Here is a 19,821-nt window from a genome sequence, read left to right as displayed (position 1 = left end):
TCCGAAAATGCTTCCTAAGGGAGCTAGAGCTCTTTGAAGATGGCGTCTTGGAATTAGTTTTTCTTAGATATCTCCAGAACGCTTCTATTTAGAAAAACAAAAACTGGTACGCTTATTTAATTTCCAGAGATAAATCGATTCCATCAATTACGAATTTCTAGTACCAGTCATAGGCGCCCGTTTTGGGTAGGGCAACGGTTATTTTATCGCATAACTTTTTTGTCTTTAACTTCTAAGCATTTCTGACACTGGATTATTAAATTGTGAGGTATTCTATTACTAAAAGATACTCTTGGTTTAAGGCGGTAGGATGCACCGTTTTCTAGAAAAATCGATTTGAAAATTTTTCGTTTGCTAAATTTGAAAAAAAAAAATAAAAAAAAAACTATTTAGAAAATCGAAAACTGGTACACTTATTTGTCTTCCAGAGATAAATCGATTTCCTCAATTGAGAAATTCTAGTACCGGTCATAATATGAGTCCGTTTTGGGCAGGTCAACGGTTATTTTATCGCTGTGTCTAGGTACACGCTAACGTATACGCAAATAAAAAAGTTAGGTACACGCTTAAACGTAATCAAGTCCGTGACGTCATTATTTAGCGTGTACTATAACTGGGTTTTTTGGTACACGCTAATTTGAGCTGCGTGTATGCTCTGGTCTGGTATTAAGTATCTGTAAGTATCGCGATGAGTGTCAGAGTGTGGTTAGAATTCGTCTAATCACGTTATGTTTACACTTTAATATTGATTTGTAAAGAGTTTCCTTATTTTTTACTTGTTTAGTGTTTTTTTTTTTAATTAACTATGGAGTGTGGACAATTATTTAGTTCTTTTAATGAGTTTAACAACATTCTAAAACAGTATGAAAAAGAGACAAAACTTCGTGATTAAGGCCCGGTCTTTTCACCTCCGAATAAAAGTTATCCGGACAGGATAATCCGGAGGTTTATTTGACAGATTTACACGTAATCTGCCGAATAAACTTCCCAATAAATAGTTATTCGGAGGTGAAAAGACCGAGCCTAAGGGTAGCAGAAGTAATAAGATAAAATATACGGGACAATTGATTAGTGTGATAAAGCTCAGTAGATCTGCTATAGTAATAGATAGTAATAAAAGTTAGTAACAAAAATTTTAGCAAACTTTAAGCTTCATATTACAAAATACTAAAATTAGATAGAATGTTACAGGGCGTTCGATAATATAGTGGCAGACCAAACTTATGTTTTTTAAATGGAACACCCTATATATGTTATTTTATGTTCGAAATCTTAACTTCCATATCACAAAAATATAAAGGTTTATTATGTTTTACAGTTTATTTACAAAGTTATAACCAATTTTCTATGAAAATCGTAACAAGTTCAACTCCCTGTATAAATAAAAATAAACACCACAGCAAAAATAAACACCAATATAAACTGGTATAATTAACTTACGTATAAAGATTATTTTAGCAGTATTTTGTATATATCATGTTAATTAATATTTATTTTGCTAACCTGAATATATACTTTTATATACATACATATTGTTTTGTTACAATTAAGTTTAAAACATCTGAATAGTTTTTCTCCCCTTCCCCTTCCCTTAATAAAAATATTTTCTATCAAACAAACAACAAACACTAAACATATCAAAAACGCGTGTACCAAAATATAAAGTCACTGTGCACGCTAAATAATGACGTCACTGGCTTGATGAATTTTAATTCGCGTGTACCTAACTTTTTTATTTGCGTACACGTTAGCGTGTACCTAGACACAGCGTTATTTTATAGCATAACTTTTTTGTCTTTAATTTTTAAGCATTTTTGACACTTGATGATTAAATTATGAAGTATTCTAGTACTAAAAGACACTCTTGCTTTAAGTCGGTAAATAACACCGTGTTTTTTTGAAAACATTTTTCAAATTTTTTTCCAATTCAAAAAACCAAAACTTTTCAAATCGATTTTTCTAGAAATCGGTGAATCCTACCGACTTAAAGCAAGAGTACCTTTTAGTACTAGAATACCTTACAATTTAATAATCCAGTGAAAGAAATGCTTATAAGTTAAACACAAAAAAGTTATGCGATAAAATAACCGTTTCCCTACCCAAAACGGGCGCCTATGACCGGTACTAGAAATTCGTAATTGATGGAATCGATTTATCTCTGGAAATTAAATAAAAGTACCAGTTTGCGTTTTTCTAAATAGAAGCGTTCTGGAGATATTATTTAAGAAAGACTAATTCCAAGACGCCATCTTCAAAGAACTCTAGCTCCCTTAGGAAGCAGTTTCGGACTAGGTGAATTGGGTTAAATTGTCTAAAAATTATCTGAAGAATCGTCGGTCTTCGTTTGTCGGGAGAGTTTCTGGACACCCTGTATATCGTGAGTGTCAGAGAGTCAGAGTGTTAGAATTTGTCTAATCGCGTTGTGTTTACACTTTAATATTAATTAGTAAAGAGATTTCTTATTTTTTATTTGTTTAGTGTTTGTGTTTAAATTAACTATGGAGCGTGGACAATTATTTAGTTCTTTTAATGAGTTTAACAACATTTTAAAACACTATGAAAAAGATAGGAGACTATCAATTAATATATATTTTTTTTAGTTATAAGTGAAATAGTATTACCGTCCAAAATTAAAATAAAAGGAAGACCTAAATCTTTCACAATAATAATTAACTTAGGTATAAAAATTATTTTAACAATATGTTGTACATGTCATGTCAACTAAATACATATTTATTTTGCTAACCTGAATATAGTTTTATATTATATACATTGATTTATTACAATTAAGTCTGAAACATCTGAATAGTTCTGCTTCCCTTCCCTTAATAACAATAATATTTTTCTATTAAACAAACACTTCATATCAAAATAGCGTGTACCAAATATACAGTCACTGCGCACGCTAAATAATGACGTCACTGGCTTGATGAAGTTTAACTCGCGTGTAACTAACTTTTTTATTTGCGTACACGTTAGCGTGTACAGTCGGAAAAATGAAAGAATACCCATGAACGAACATATAAAACACGCTGTATTTTCCTGTCACTGTGTCACAAAGAAAATTGTCAAGTGCAAGTACATGTAAAAGTAATTATTACATGTACTTGCGCTGGCCAATTTTTTGTGTGACAAGGTGACAGGAAAATACAGCGTGTTTTATATGGTCGTTCATGGGTATTCTTTCATTTTTCCTACTGTACCTAGACACAGCGTTATTTTAATTGTTTGCTAACTAATTATTTGTTATATATAAAATTTAGACCAAATATAGACCATTTTAGCAATGAAATTGATTAAAAATTTTACCCTATAAAATGACCTTTTTTTCTCCTATGAGAATACCATCTCAAAAAGAAGACGAAAGTGTCAACTGTCACTTCAGCAAGTTTGGCAAGCTTGTCAACTTCTTTATAGTTTATTTTTCAAAGAATTAACATGGTAAGAAAAAATCGTGTAATATTTTTAATTTAAAGAGACATCCAACAATAGTTTCGATGGTGTTGTATTAAGAATATATAGTTATATTTATTTCTCGATATATTTTCCCAAGATTCTCTTTACAAACTGAATTTTTTTATGGTTATGTGCAGCTATGTAAAATAAAATATACTTTCGTTTTTAGGGTAAAGTTAAGTGTGCCGATCTTAGGACTAAAGATAAAAAAGAGCTAACTAAACAGCTCGATGAGTTAAAAACAGAACTTACCAGCCTCCGGGTTGCGAAAGTTACCGGTGGAGCTCCATCAAAACTTTCAAAAATGTAAGTAAACAAAATTTATCTGTTACATACCCCTGTATCCTTGCCAATGGATTTAATGATTTGATTTTATTATTTCTTAATGCTTTAAAGTCCGTGTTTTAGTTTTCAAAAGTAATTAATTAGATGTGAATCACACTTTCTAGTTGTAGTGTTGTTTATGTAAAAATTCGAGGTAATCTTATAGAATATGGACAATGGGGTTAGTTATATAGAATGTCAACCTCAAATTAGTCATAGATACATAATCACTCCTCTTCTAACTTTAGATGTTGAGGCACATGCTTCTAGCCTTTGCTGAAATTTCTCGATTCTTACCTGGTCCATTTGTGTTGCTTCTTACCAAGATTTGTCCTTATTTTGTAATATCCCTGCTATGTCACTGTTCCACTCTCTTATTGGTCTGCTTCTTCTGTTTTCCCTATTGGTTTAGCTTACCACACTTTTTACTTGCCTAATACTGTTCATTCATATTAAATGACCGAACCATACTATTTTTTTCTCTTTTGTTGTGTCAAGTTATGGTTTGATTTTAGGTCTGTTTCTGATTTCTTAATTTTTGAATCTGTCCTTCTTGTCTATCGTTTTTCTGAGGTATTTTGTATCTGCTTCTTGTATCCTACCCTGATATCTTCTGTTTAACACGTTTAACGCTGCACGAATCATATACTATTCACGCTTATTTTACTTACAGGGCTGTGTGAATCACACTTGCTTCGCAGTGACTGCTATATTGTATGGACCACAGCTAAGTCAGCCCAGAGAGCCGTAATATTTTATACATTACTGCATTCAAAGTGTTCAGATCCAGTTTTCTGCTCCATGTGTCAATATTGGCCTATATATTGTTTGTTATCTTTATTTTCATTGATAGTTCTTTGATGTTGAGGAATCCTCTATTTAGAGCCTGAAATAATTTTCCTGTGATCTCTAGTCTGTTATTATCCATGCTTCCTCTGTTATTTATTACTGTTCCCATGTATTTATATGTTGCTTTATTTTTTGTTGATCTATGTCCACTTTGATTAGTTCATCCATGTTTTTGTTGTTGTTGTTTTCATTACCTGTGTCTTCTCGTTATGTATACAATGTATGTGTTTGCTGAAATTATTATTATTAATTTATTCTTATCTTAGGTAAACTGGTTATTCTTATTTTTAATAGATATTTTGTTGTTTTAGCCGTGTGGTACGGAAAGCTATTGCCCGTGTATACATTGTTATGCACCAGAAACAAAAAGAAAACTTGAGGAAGTTGTACAAAAATAAGAAATACAAGCCTCTCGACCTTAGACCTAAGAAGACCCGTTCTATCCGCCGTGCTCTATCCACACATGAACAGAGGATCAAGACACCTAAAGAAATCCGTAAGCGCTCTGCATTCCCTGCAAGGAAGTTCGCATTGAAAGCTTAGGTTGTATTCTGTTAAATAAATACTTTATTATAGATGTTGGGTTTATTTGATTCCTATGTAAAAATTCACATTTCTTGTATTTAGTGGGGAACTCATTTACTCAAGGAGCACTACAAGATAAACTGCATTGCTAGCAGAAGCAAAAAAGCATAATATTGTAGACTATATGTAGGAAATAGAATGTTTGAAGAGAAAATAGAGTAGAAATGGGAGTGCAATATAATAGACTGGTATATCGCACCCTCAGTGCAAAACTAAGTCAAATTTTTTTTTTAAAATGAAGTAATCATGGCATTCGCTTGTAAACATGCATATCTATCCTGTGTAAAACTTTCACTGTCACTTTCAAATGCTCAACCAGCCAACTATCACACGAAAATAAACAAAATTGCTGTTATCTCAAAACTTACTTATTTTGACTCGTACAGTGTTACACTGAAGGTGCGATATGAAGACCTAGGGGAAATAACAAGGAATGTCATTCAAAGTTAAATTTGAAAATTAATTTCTGGTTCTTAGCAAATATAATAAAAGTTTATGGTCAGCTTTCAACTGACATCGCTTGTTATTGCCTACCAATAACTTGCATCACAAACTTTGCTAGTTTCTCCGCCAGATTATTATTCCTTTGACTTTAGACAAAAATTGACATACCTTATTCTTCCCCAGTGATCTTCATATGAAAGAAAGATAATAAAATTAACAAAGGACTTTGAAGACAATTCAATACAGAATAAGAAAGGACTAAAGAAAAATGAGAAAACATAAAAGAAGGCATTTTTAACTAAAATAATGAACCATAGAAAACAAATGAATGGTATGATTATGATGATGAATGCTAAAAAGTAGTAGAAACAATTACAAAGAAAAAAAAACAACATCGCACCCTCAGTGCAAGACTGCGTAAGTCAAAATAAGTAAGTTTCGAGATAAAGACGATTGTGTTTATTTTCGTGCTAATATCTGTGAAATAAGACAAGTTTTAAGAAAAATTAACATTTAATTATGATTTTGCATGCATTTCAGTCTATATTACATTAACCAAAAATAAAAATTTAAATAAAATACTTTCAAAGAAGTTACAACAGTTTTGCACCGAGAAAATTGTAAAAAGTGTAGACACATTTACTTTTACAGTAAAACCTGTGTTACCGGCCACCTCCCAATAACGGCCAGTTTAAAAATTCCCCAAACCAATAATTATGTATACATATCTAGACTACAAAAACTGGCAATATCAGCCAATAGTTCTTTCAATTTTAGTGGCCATTGCTGACAGGTTTTATCGTAGTTCTTGTCCTCTTCTTGTATATCATCTTGTGCCAAAATATTTTTATAAAAACTATGGTGGGCTTCTGGTATCATACCCGAATGGCATAAGTCTACCAAATCTTTCTTTTTGGCCATTTGAATTTTTGGCTGTTCTTTGGCAAGTTTTCTGAGAATAGATATTTTTGACCTCTCAGTATTGTCAATAAACAAGTTTTAAGTTAACTGTTTTTCCTTTCATGAGAAAAAAAACTTTTTGGTCGTAAATAATTAGTCTTAATTTATGTGGTTTTAATCAAATCTAACAAATAAATGGTCAAACGACATCGCACACATCTTATGGAAAATAAATATAATATCACACAAAGGACATAAAATTTATATGAATAGATTGGTATCAAAAATCTTTGTTTATTGTCTCGGCCGTTAATGGATTACGTAGACGCGCTATTAAAATTAAACACCACAGATATAGATATTAAAATAACAAATATCTTAATTTTTTCATTGCTTGTTGTCGAATCCATTGCAGTGTTCCGTGCAAAACTGTTGCAACTCTGTTACATTAGAGTTACAACAGTTTTGCACGGAACTTTTGTTCAAAAACGCAAAATAGTTAAACTGTTGTTGTTGTAATATTTAGCCCATTAAGCATTTGAAAGTTACTAAAGTTTTACAGGGTACAGATATGCATGTTTACAATCGAATTCCATGATTACTTCATTTTAATAAAATTTTGAGTTACTGCAGTCTTGCACTGAGGGTGCATTTCCTTTGTTCAATCTGTGTTTGTTTTAATTCCCTGTATTCTTGTCTGCGACTATTATATTATAATTATATTATACAGGGAATTAAAACAAACACAGATTGAACAGAGGAAATAAAATCCTTTTACTAGGGAACAAAAAAAATGGAAAAAGGATATTAACACATTGCGTGCAGATGTCTGATCCTAAAACTTATACTCTGAACGGACAAAAAAATACATATTAAAAATTTGTATAATCAATGGCATACATGCGTGCTGTCTACACATTGGTGAAGGCATCATGTTGCTCACGCATGTATGCTATCTACCCGGAACAAGTTAACACTTTGGCTGCATTTAGTCAACCGTTAGTAAAGCAGCCAAGATGTTAGTAAATGATCCAGGGGAAATAATGAGAAATTGGCAAACTTATGCTTACTGTGCTAATAGCTTACAAAATAATCTAAGGAAACAGCTAAATAAATACATGGAAAAGATTAGGTAAATACACAAAATTAACTGCCCGCCCACCTTAAGAGTTAGCCATTTTTGATGTCTCGAATTTCCTAAACCTGTTGTCTGATTTAAGTAATTTTTTTAATATGTTATCGTTTTATTCTTCAACAATATCGCTGTAATAATATTGTTGCTAAACAGGTAAATTTTCATTGTATACCGGGTGTACAAATCCGTTTTTTCTCAAAGTTCACATCACCCTGTGGAATATTTTAGCATTTGTAAAATACTGAAATTAAAACCCAACTATAGCCTCTTGATTTCTCAACATTATGTTTTATTCATTCGCTTACGTTGGACCATTAAAAAGTGAAGTACTTTAACAACTAGCCATGTTTTTCATCAATATAGGGTGTTTTTAAATAAGTATGGCAAACTTTAAGAGATAATTGAAGACCCTGATGCAAGAAGGGGATAAGTAACAATATGTAAATTTTACAGGAGAAGCAAAAAAGTTTTATTTTTTAATTTAAAATTTATGTTGTTCATGAAGTAGGGCCGAACTAATACAACAGATATATATGATTTTGCCGCCATTCTACAGTCAAACAACAATGCTATTAAGGAAAAAAAATTGGTGCAATAATAGGATAAGTTTAAGCCTTTTTTGTACTGTAGTTTACAGCAGGTGCAAAAAGGGGATAAGTTACATTAAAACCCATTTATTCAGACGAAATACTTTATTATTAAAACCTCCATATTTTACTAAACCGTACCTCTCGTACTAGCACTATGTTAACTCTCCAACAGTTTCTCGGTGACTACGTGACTTAGATCGCGTTCGTGGCTCGTGCAGATACCGGTACCTTACCCAATCGCGGCAAGCCACCGGTGCAATAGTGGGACAGAATAACACATATAAAAATTAATTCAAAATTTGGTGCAGGAATGGGATAAGTTACACATTTCTTATACTGTTCTTGCACCAGACCATACCAGGGGATAAGTAGTTTTCTCTTATAATTTCAGTATCTATTACCTATACATATCCTATACTTGCGCCAGGCAAGAACAGTTACTTTTTCAACCTAAATAAGCACCTATCTCGCTTTTGCAGAATTTGGTACTTATCCCCTTCTTGCACCAGGGTCTTCAATTCTGCATGAAAAAATAATGACAGTTTGCTTTATAAACGTATGTCTGCAAATGCTTCGTCTCCGAGATAGGGGGTGTTTAAATTTTTCTTACAAACGGATGATTTATTTATTGCTTTAAAACCGGTTGACATTATGTAAATCAAGTTTGGTGGGTTTTAAAATTTTGAAGGTGGGGTGATTACCCGTATGCACGCCAATGGTGAATATAAAATTCTTAATTGTATGTCAAAAAATGCGCTGGTATTGAAATAATTGGAAAAAGCAAAATAAATATGCAAGAAACAATGTTTAAAAATAGTCGTAAATGTATGGCATTCGCAGACGATCTAACACTATTAAAGACAAATAAGAAAGAATTAAAAAGATTAATGAGAACTAAAATAAAAGTGGCAAAATTGTAATAAATAAGGAAAAGGAAAAAACCAAAATAATGGGGAGTAACAGAAAGAAAAAGAAAATTTCACATTAGAGATAAAAGGAGAAAACATGCACATTCAAAAGAGTTAGAATTTACTTACCTGGGTGTAAAATTAGATGAAAAGGGACATGAGGAGATAAATGCAAGAACAACAAAAAAAAGGTATGGAGCATAGCGATCTTTAATGAAATCCAAATATGTCTCAAGAAAAATAAAAATTATAATCTAGAAACAGTTATCAGGCCTAATCTACATCTGCATTCGAAACATGGGTGCTTAAAAAACAAATACACTTTTTTTAGAATAATGGTACAGGAAAATATAAAGGGCTTTATGAAGGTGTGAAAATATATATAGTCAATGAAGAAGAAGAAATAGTAGAGAACTATATAACGCAACCAAAAATAATGGCGGTAACCAAAGCACAGGGAATACGATATTTGATACATTGAAAGAATGGAAAAGAAATAATCCCGAAAATGGTACTATCACATACAAAGAAGAATGAAAGGTAGACCAAGAACGAGCGAGATGGAAGGACAGCGTATATGAAGACTTACAAAAAGTAATATTGAGAATAGGAAAGAAAAATCATCGGACAGAAATCAATGGAAACAAGTGGTTAAAAAACATATGGAAATACTATAAGAAATATTAAATGCATAAATAAATGAAAATAGTAATGGAACTTCTCATTTTTTTAACTAAACTTTTCAGTCCTAAGCCTTGAATAAAGGCCTGTTGAGCGTTAGAAATATAGAGATGCCACTTTGCTGAAAGCACGCTGTATCTTCCTTTTGATCTACTTTTCTCTTGTCGTTTTCGTCTGTTGTGGTATTGAAAGTGACCTTTGTTTTTTCTTCACTGTTCATTTGATTTTGTCCGCTTCACCGTAATAAGTGCCTCGCCCGGATCGACTACTCTGAAACTTGACCCTTCTCAGTGTAGGTAACGTCTTACTTTATATCTTTGTTATAATTGGACGGCGTTATGCATAACTCGACCAAGCGCCAAAACATAGTTTTGAGATAAATGGCTTCAAAGTTTTTCGTTTCTTGGTTGCTTAATGGTCGCTTAATGGTAAGTGGATTAATGTCGCTTGGTTTAATTTTGTTTTTCTTAGTAACCGTTAACGTGACAATAACAGGGATTTTTTCCAAGATAGTTTTAGCTATGTGTCACCAGAATCCGCTGTTATCTCGATATTAACGAAATAGCGCTTGGTCGAGTTATGCATAACGCCGTCCAATTATATTGAGCCGTACATACAGACGGAAAAATGAAAGAATACCCATGAACGATCACATCAATCACATATTTTGTATTTTCTGTGTTTTTTCATAGATAACAAACGAGAGAGATAGATTATTAATAATCTGAATAATATGTGATTGATATGATCGTTCATGGGTATTCTTTCATTTTTCCGACTGTATATACTATTTCAAGTCTCCCTGGTTACAGGACTTCACTGTAGACTTGGCAACACTGCTTTCTTCATGATATAAAACTCAAAAGCATTAAATATTCAATAGTTGTTTTATTAAAAAAGTCATTTGGAGCTATAATATTTCACAAATAAACAATATTTTCATTAATATGCATATACTTTCTCCATTTGAAATATAAAATCACGTTGATCAGTACATATTGATATAAAAACTAGTCACAACAAAACAAAATTAAAAGATAACAACAAAATAAAATTTATCAATGTGTCCCTAGATTCTAATGAATTTTTAAATGTTTACGACAGTTTATCACGAATATATTGATAAAAACTAAGCAGTGGAAAAATTTGCAATGCTTCTTCAACAATAAAAAAACAAAAAAGGAAAAATAAAATAACTCTAACATTAGTGCTGAACAGTTTATAAGTATAAAATTCAGAATTAACAAATGATACACCAACTGCCCATATACGACACTTAAGTGAAAGAAGGCTCCGCCTGAATTATATGTGACGATCTTGTACAGATAATTATGTACAGGAACTGTCTAAAGTCTCCTTTTTTACATAGAAATAATTAAAAAATACTATCAAGGACAATTTTTATAGTTTTGTATTAACAATTATGTAACATATTATAGTCTAGCAAGGTCTCTAAGGGACTCAATAATATTCAGCTGAGCAGGCTGCTACTGTTTCGAGGTGTGAAATTCCATAAACAAGTGATGAGATGATCCCTTGTCTATATAATTTCAAACCTCGAACAAATGAGTCTCTTAGATAGCTTGTTAGACTTTACTTTAACTTCTATGTAGTACATTAACATGTATACTAGATCAAGTGATAGTAAAAATATTCGTTATTGTGATACTTCTTAAAATATCTCTATTATTATACCTTTTTAGGTCTGTTGCACATCATTAATTACATATAATATATGTCATCTTATTTATATACATCATATCCTTAACAAAATACAATTTATTTAAATAATTTAGTATTATATCATCATAATAATATAATTAGATATTATTTTTTATTTCATAATTCCTTAGATTTTTACTTATTATGACATTATGGCAACGTTGTATGGAAATCAAAATGTCAAAATTGGCTGACGTGCAATGGATTTATGAAGAAACAACCAAACATATTTTACTGTCTTTATACTACTACATTAAATAACAATCGTACAATTTTGGACACCACAACTTTATATTTTGATAAATTCATTTTGCATCAATCCTCTCCTATACAGTACAAAGAAATATGTGAAATATTAAGAAAATAACAATACAAATGAACATGACATCTAAAAAACTTGTTTCGAGGATTTACAATATTCTTCGTACTGTTTTGACACTCGCAATATACAGTTCTTAAATCTCCTCTAGTATCTTGTGTTTTCCAAATATTATTTAGCGAAATTATTGTATTCTATTTTTGTGTCGAACTGCATGTGGCTATCAATGATCTGGAACAGCTCTGCTGGTTGTGGAATACGTCCTGTTTCTAACTTTGACCAAACTGGAACGTCATTCAATGTGATCTCGAAGGCTCCTGATTGGATGAGCTGCCCTTCTAGAATATTGCACAAGAAGAACAGCATCATGCAGGCATATAATTTGTTTTCCACGCACCAAATCCACCAGCCTGGTCTTGGTTGATTGAAATACTCGAATACGTTGATGTTGGCCAATATACATAGAATTATCGCCATTTTTATCCATCCCTAAAAAGACAAAATTTTTTTCGTTAATTTATGCATCTGTATAGCAAAATATCATATAGCTTGTAAATCATTACAAGCAGTATGTTATAAAAACTATTTAGAGAATATTCAAGCAAATCTTTTAAGTAATCCCCGCTCTTTTTGGAGACATGTTAATGCTACACGTGGGTCTAACGCTTATCCTAATGTAATGTCTAATGAAGGTGGGGATGTAATAGCTCAGGTGGTGAGGAAATAGTCAATCTATTTGCCAATTATTTTTCGGGTACATATAATGATAGTGAGTATAATTTACCTAACTTTGAATTAGAGTACAGTAGAACCCCGGTTAACCCAAATAAAGGGGGGAGAGCCGTTTCGGATAACCAATTTTTCGGTTTAGCCGTCATATGCTAAAAATAGCCTAATAACACGGCGTATAGGGAAAACTAATTTACAAACAATGTCTATATACATATACTGTAGTATGTACAGTACAGTAATACAGTATTTTATTACAGCTATACAAAATATTTAACATACAATAATGGATTGGTAAATACATAGTAGGCTACTAGAGTATGTACTGTATAAACTGAACAATTTAATATTTACGTTCCGGTTAACCCGATTTCGGTTGAACGGGGTTCTACTGTACAGTGTAGATATCCAAACTCTGGAATTTAGTCTGACAGATGTTTTTGAAGTTTAAAAGCTACATATTCTTCAGGGCCTGATGGTATACCTGCAGCACTTTATTAAGAACTGTATGTTTTCCCTTTGTAAACCTTTGCAACAAATTTTCAATTTATCATTGTCATCATCTATATTTCCACATTATTGCAAACATAGTTTTCTTACACCTATCTATAAATCTGGCAATCGTGAGTGTGTAAATAATTATAGAGGTATAACTATTCAATCTGCAATCCCAAAATTTCTAGATAAATTGGTATCGATAAATCTTACCTGGGCTTGCCGAAACATAATTATTGATGAGCAACATGGTTTTTCTAACGGAAAGTCAACTGTAACAAACCTTGTCAACTACCAACAATACTTGTTGGGTGGATTTGAAAATAAGATTCAGGTCGACAGCATTTATACTGATTTCTCAAAGGCATTTGACAGGGTTATAACCTGTTGGTTCATAAACTTCATACGTCTGGCTTTGGTGAACCCATTGTTAATTGGATTAAAAGCTTTTTGATGGGACGTACACAACAAGTTCGTATCAACAATTATATTTCTAAAGAATTCCATTGTTGTTCTGGTGTCCCACAAGGGTCTCATTGTGGTCCCTTGCTCTTTAACTTGTTCATTAACGATATTGGTAAGGCTATCAAAAATTCACACTTTCTACTATTTGCTGATGATCGTAAGTTATTTCGTTACATACATGATATATCAGATAGAGATCTTCTGCAAGATGATGTTAATAATATATATGTTTATGGTCGAAACAAAATGGTTTAAGCCTAAATCCGACTAAATGTTCTTGTATTTCATTTGGTCGTATAAACAATCTAACAGCTACTAGATATGTTCTTAATGATGTACTCTTGGATTCAGTTACTGAGATTAAATATTTGGGTGTATTATTGGATTGTGCATTGACATTTAGAAGCCATTATCTTAAAATTAAGGAAACAGGATTTCGCAATCTTGGTTTTATTTATAGCAACAGTCATGATCTCTCACCTACTGTATTCAAATTACTGTACTGCTCTCTAGTGCGCTCAGGACTTGAATACTGCTCTGTTGTTTGGTCTCCATTTCATCAAGTTTACATTGATGGATTGGAGAGCGTTCAGCGGAAGTTTCTAAGATCCTTAGCTTATAAAGCACATACTAATATAAGAAATACTGAAAATTTCGTCATAGATTATTCTGGAATAATGTCTCAATTTAATGTTGCTACACTGAAGAACTGCAGGTTGAGAGCGGATATGTTGTTTCTATTTAAAATTCTAAACAATGCTATTAATTGTCCCTCGTTATTGGATAATGTGTACTTAAACACAATACATAGAACTCGACACACTGCACTCTTTTATATTCCTTTTCATAGGACTGAGTATGCTCGTCATTTTCTTATTTTCAATTCCCTTATGCAATAACATGCTACTTGATCCATTCTGTCCAAGCATTAATGTCTTCAAAAGGCAGCTTGGGAGTTTAATGATTTAAATATGTGATATTTTTCATCTTCTGTAATTGAATATACTGTGTTATTTTACAAATTTTATTGTTTATTAATTTGTCTTTTATTCGTTGATTTTTGATGTTTTTTGTACATGATTTTTACTTTTACTATTTTTTTTTGTATTCGTTTGTAAATGGTTCTACCGTCGAAATAAATAAATAAATATACTACACTCACCCGCACAAAATTCCGCCACCCAAAATTTTTGATTAACTTTGACAATTTATAACTTTATTATATTTGTACTACGATTTTCAAAATTCTTGCATCAGTTTGTAGGTACGTGTATTGAAATCGTTCGTTATAATTCCGGTAACAAAAAATTTTGGTTATACGAGGGTGAATGGAAGCATTGTATTTTTTTTAACTTTAAAAAATTCTGTAGAAAAATTGGAGGGCTGATTTTGTTACATACTCCTTTTGTATTATCCTGGAGATATTCCTAAGATTCTTGTTTTTGAATTATCCGAATATCTCTTTTCTTGTAAGAGCTGTAGAATTTTTTGTAAATAAAAACACTGATTGACTCATAAACATAAATATCTTAAATAGAGGTTGGATTGATAAGATTAGAATGGCCTGCATGCAGCCCAGATCTCAATCCTATTAAGCATTTATGGGATGAATTAAAAATAGCTATTCGCCGTCTCCTAGGCCTCCAGAAAATTTGGTACAGGTGGCCCTGGTAGAGGAATATCGGGCTATTCCCCAGGCAAGGATAACACATTTTTATTCGATGCCAAACAGATTGCGAGCAGTCATTGCTGTGAGAGGTGGACATACGCGCTATTGAATTGTTTTGTTGTTAATTTTAGTGCGTTTGATATTTTTAATTAAGTAAACCTTCAAAGCAGTGTTTTTATTTACAGCTTTTAAAAGAAAAGAGATATTTGGATAATTCAAAATACAAAATCTTAAGGATACCTCCAGGATAATACAAAAGATGTATGTATTAAAATCAGCCCTCCAATTTTTCCACAGAATAAAGTTAGGAGAAAATATAACGCTTCCATTCACCCCTGTATAATGCCATCTAAGCAAAAATTTTTTTGTTACCGGAATAATAACAAACGACATCAATACATGTACCTACAAACTGATGCAAGAATCTTGAAAATCGGAGTACAAATAATAAAGTTATAAATTGTCAAACTTAATAAAAAATTTTGGGTGGCGGAATTTTGTGCCGGTGAGTGTATAAATACTTCGAAAATAATCAAAATCAAATAACTTTAAAACACTATAAGCTAGCTTTCGTACCTAAGTTGAATTGGAACTGTGTAAATAATAAAGAAGAAATCTAGAGTGGGCAAATATCATAATAGAGTAATGGGCTGTATGGCAAAATATCGAGAGGAAACCGTAAACAGAAATGGACGAATTCTGCAAAAGGAATGAATTAAATATTGGGAAGATCTATTGGAACCAATGAATAATAAAGGTACAATACAAAAAAATTGAAACGAGAAAGGCAGAAAAAGGATCACAGTATAGGCTTGTCATAGCGGAATGTAGTCCAGAACCAGGAAGAAAAGAAGATAAAACTGTTACAACAAATTTATAAACAAGTAAAAATGTATCTTTTAATGTTTAATCTATCAATGGAGAAGTCTTGAACAACTTACGTTTTGCAGATGATACAGTAATAATAACGGATAACAACAATGATTTACAGAACATAATGCAATGTCTTAATGAATGCTGTCATGAGTATGGACTGAAGATGAATTTAAAGAAAACTAAATGCATGATCATGACTAAATCAGTACATGCAAACATTCAATTGACTATTGAAGATACTGTAATTGAGAGTGTGGAAAACTACAAATACTTAGGCAGATGGATAACATCAAATGTAGACCAAACCAAAGAAATTAAGACACATATTGAAATATCATGTGCATCATTCATTAAACTTAAAAAGTTTCTTTGTTGTTGGGATATAAGGTTTAAATATAAAGGTTAGAGAAGCACTTAAATCTTACGGATTTATAATTAGAAATAGTCGAAATCTCACTAATACTAAGGCCATTAAATTATTGTTTTACACTTTTGTATGCTGTAAACTGGAATATGCCTCTATCATTTGGTCACCATTTTATGATGTACATATCCAAATTATAGAATGGGTACAGCGTAAATTTTTAAAAATTTTGTCTTATAAAATTAATGGTATATATCCTAGGAGGGGTACCATTTTCGGACCTGAACCATTTTGTGGCATACCAAAAAGCCGCATAATGGAAGAAGTTCGAAAATATGAAAAGGAACTCAGTGCAGCCTACTGGAAAAATGTTCCAGGCCAAAGACAGGCAAAAAGGTTATTACGACCCTCTGCCCGGTATGCGAAATTACTCTTAGAGCTTCATAAATCTGATCTCAGAGTAATCACAGGAATTCTCACTGGACACTGCTCACTCAGATATCATCTCTGTAAAATGGGCATACTGGACAATGGGACATGTAGATTCTGCGATGAGGCAGATGAGACGTCAGAACATATTATCTGCAATTGCAGAGTAATTGTTCGGCAACGCCATAAATATCTGGAACAGGTATTCCTTGATCCTGATCAGATTACAAACCTAGCTCCAAAACGGATAATGGACTTTCTTAGAAGCCTAGACCTTTTGGACTAAAATATAGATGTAGGGTATACACAAAAGATCTTATAGGTCGCAGTGTAGTAAGGTCAACTGGGCCAATCGACCCCTTTTGCAATCTACAATCTAGGAGGGGTATCAGCAATAATGAGTTATGTAGCAGTTTGGATGTAGTATCATTAGAATCTAGACGAAATAATGCCTCCCTGGTATTCCTGTACAAGCTACTACATAATCTCATTGACAGCCCTGATATCCTTCGACAAATAAATTTTAACGTTTCGTCTTATCCAGTAAGAAATTCGATTACATTCAGAAATACACAAGCTAGAACTAACCTTAAGTTGAATTCTCCTCCATTCGTCATGTGCAGCTATTATAATACCTTAAGTATTTACTGCGATATATTTAACTCCAGTTCAAAGCAACTTATTTCTATGGCCAAGATCTACCTAGGTGATTGATAATTTATTTCTTCAAATTTAGTTTTGTAAAATTTTTGATGTGTTATTGGTAACTATGAATTACTAATATTTCATTCAATTAATTTTTTTTTGTGTAATATTTTGTCCTGTAAATGGATTCTGTTGGACAATAAACGCTATTATCCTGTGCAAGTTTTTTGTCAGTTCTTCTATCGAACGCTATTATTATTATTATTATTATAAGGTTAGAACTACGCCTAAGGATGCTTCAGTGTTACGTGTTCTCTACTCTTCTTTATGACTTGGAAGAGTGGACATTAAAACAAGTCCATCTAAATAAGTTGGCGGCCTTTGAATTTTAGTGGTACAGAATAATCCTACAAATATCATCAATTCAAAGAATGTCAAATGTGGAAGTAACTAGAAGGATAGGAAATAAATCAGAAATAATATTAACTATCAAAAGACGAAAACTTGAGTACTTGGGACATGTGATGAGAGGGGAAAAATACTCATTTTATGTAAGGCAAAATCTGAGGAAAGCGAAATGTGGAAAGACGAAGCACATCCTCAAGTCAAGTCAAGTCATTTATTCATGTTAATATACAAAAGTACTTACATACGTCAAAAAATAGTGTACAACTTTGGTTCTCAGATATAAAATACAAATATAAAAACACAAGGCATAATATGAAATAATACATACATCAATTAAGACAAACACTTTCTGGGTTCCTAAGAATACACAAAGTACAATTCAACAATTCACAACCCAGTTCCAAACATTAAAGTTAAAATTTAAAAATTCATCAATGCTGTAAAATGCTTGACTTATGAGAAAATTCTTTAGTTGTTTTCTAAATTGTAAAATTGGCAATTCAGTAATTTCAGTAGGCAACTTGTTGTAGAATGTCACACCATAAGAGTTTGGTCCGTCTCTACTTCTTTGGAGCTTTGTCTAGGGCAGTATTAAGGCATGCTTATTTCTGGTTTCATATTGGTGTACATCCTCATGTCTTTGATGACAATCTATAAGCCAGAAATTAAATCCTGCCATAAGAACTTAAGGGAATGGTTCGAATGCAGTAGTGCAGAGCTATTTAGAGCGGCAATCAACAGGGACCGCATTGTCATGATGATTTCCAACCTTCAATAGAAGATGGAACTTAAAGAAGAAGAAGAAGAATGTTTAATGAAATAGTTTGAAGATATTTCAAAATAATCTGGTCTACATTGAAAATTGGTCTACGAAATTTGGACTAGACACACAAGAACAGTAGTAAAATCTTTACAATCAAAAGCATTTTAACTTGTAAATTATAGCTTTATTAACACATTCGCAGACACGCTGTCATTTTATACACATATTCTTATGGAGTAAATGACTTCATATGCAGTCATGACCGCGAATGTGTTAAATGTACATATATACTTACTATCATTTTTGCTATGAACATGTTCATGCCAGGTGGATCATAATTTGCCCCATCTACAAGAATCTCTGGATATTTTTGGTTTATTATGGTGGAGAACTGATCAAACATATTTTTGTATCCACATGAGTAACTACAAAAAACCAATTATTCTTATAATACTTTAGTTCTAATATAAGTCACAAAGAAAAGCTTAAGATCAATAGTTGAAATATACACACAGAGAAAACAAGAAAATAATCATACATAAAATTGGGTTAATTTAATTACTAATCAAATTATAATTTATTGAACTACATACTCACCAATATAGAAATCTTAAAGTAGGAGTCCCAATATGTTGGCTAAGTTTCGATAAAGGTACATCTTCAGCTTGAGTAGAAATTATTGAAGAAAATAGTAACAACGTAGTTAAACTAAACAAATATTGCATATTGACTAGCCTCCCCATTATTGGACAAGTTCATATAACTTTTCGAGAAAAAAACACACACTTAATTTCTTTAGAGTTCGATAAAAGTTTATAAAAAGAGATCGTTCTCTAATTGTTCACAAATATATAAACTTACTTTACTGTTTTATAGGTTTATTCAAATATTAAATTGATAAAAACAAAAATTCCACAATTTTTGCTTCTCATGTGATGACAGTCAGACGTCAGACCAGACAGTAGAGTATGACAGTATGACAGTCACAAGTCACAGGTCACAGTCTGTCGCAGTGACGTTTAGAATAAGAAAAAGAAGTCGAAATCGTCTGGCACTTGTTTCATC

General features: G+C 32.0%; 2 protein-coding genes across 2 annotated transcripts; one reads left to right on the top strand and one right to left on the bottom strand.

The window, feature by feature from the left end:
- Positions 1-3,326: 3,326 nt before the first annotated feature.
- Positions 3,327-5,204, top strand: LOC114330125 (60S ribosomal protein L35). Its single transcript, XM_028279475.2, has 3 exons — positions 3,327-3,441; positions 3,626-3,762; positions 4,941-5,204. Exons 1-3 carry the CDS (start codon positions 3,439-3,441, stop codon positions 5,170-5,172), a joined length of 372 nt encoding a protein of 123 aa, XP_028135276.1. The 5' UTR covers positions 3,327-3,438; the 3' UTR covers positions 5,173-5,204.
- Positions 5,205-10,740: 5,536 nt separating this feature from the next.
- On the bottom strand, positions 10,741-19,720 carry LOC114330222 (thioredoxin reductase-like selenoprotein T homolog CG3887). The gene is made up of 3 exons (XM_028279579.2): positions 19,354-19,720; positions 19,052-19,181; positions 10,741-12,402 (listed from the first exon to the last, which is right to left on the bottom strand). Exons 1-3 carry the CDS (start codon positions 19,497-19,499, stop codon positions 12,085-12,087), a joined length of 594 nt encoding a protein of 197 aa, XP_028135380.2. The 5' UTR covers positions 19,500-19,720; the 3' UTR covers positions 10,741-12,084.
- Positions 19,721-19,821: the final 101 nt, after the last annotated feature.

Source organism: Diabrotica virgifera, chromosome 1 (assembly GCF_917563875.1).
Source record: "Diabrotica virgifera virgifera chromosome 1, PGI_DIABVI_V3a".
In the NCBI taxonomy this organism is placed as follows: Eukaryota; Metazoa; Arthropoda; class Insecta; order Coleoptera; family Chrysomelidae; genus Diabrotica; species Diabrotica virgifera.
This window is presented reverse-complemented; position numbering and strand designations above follow the sequence as displayed.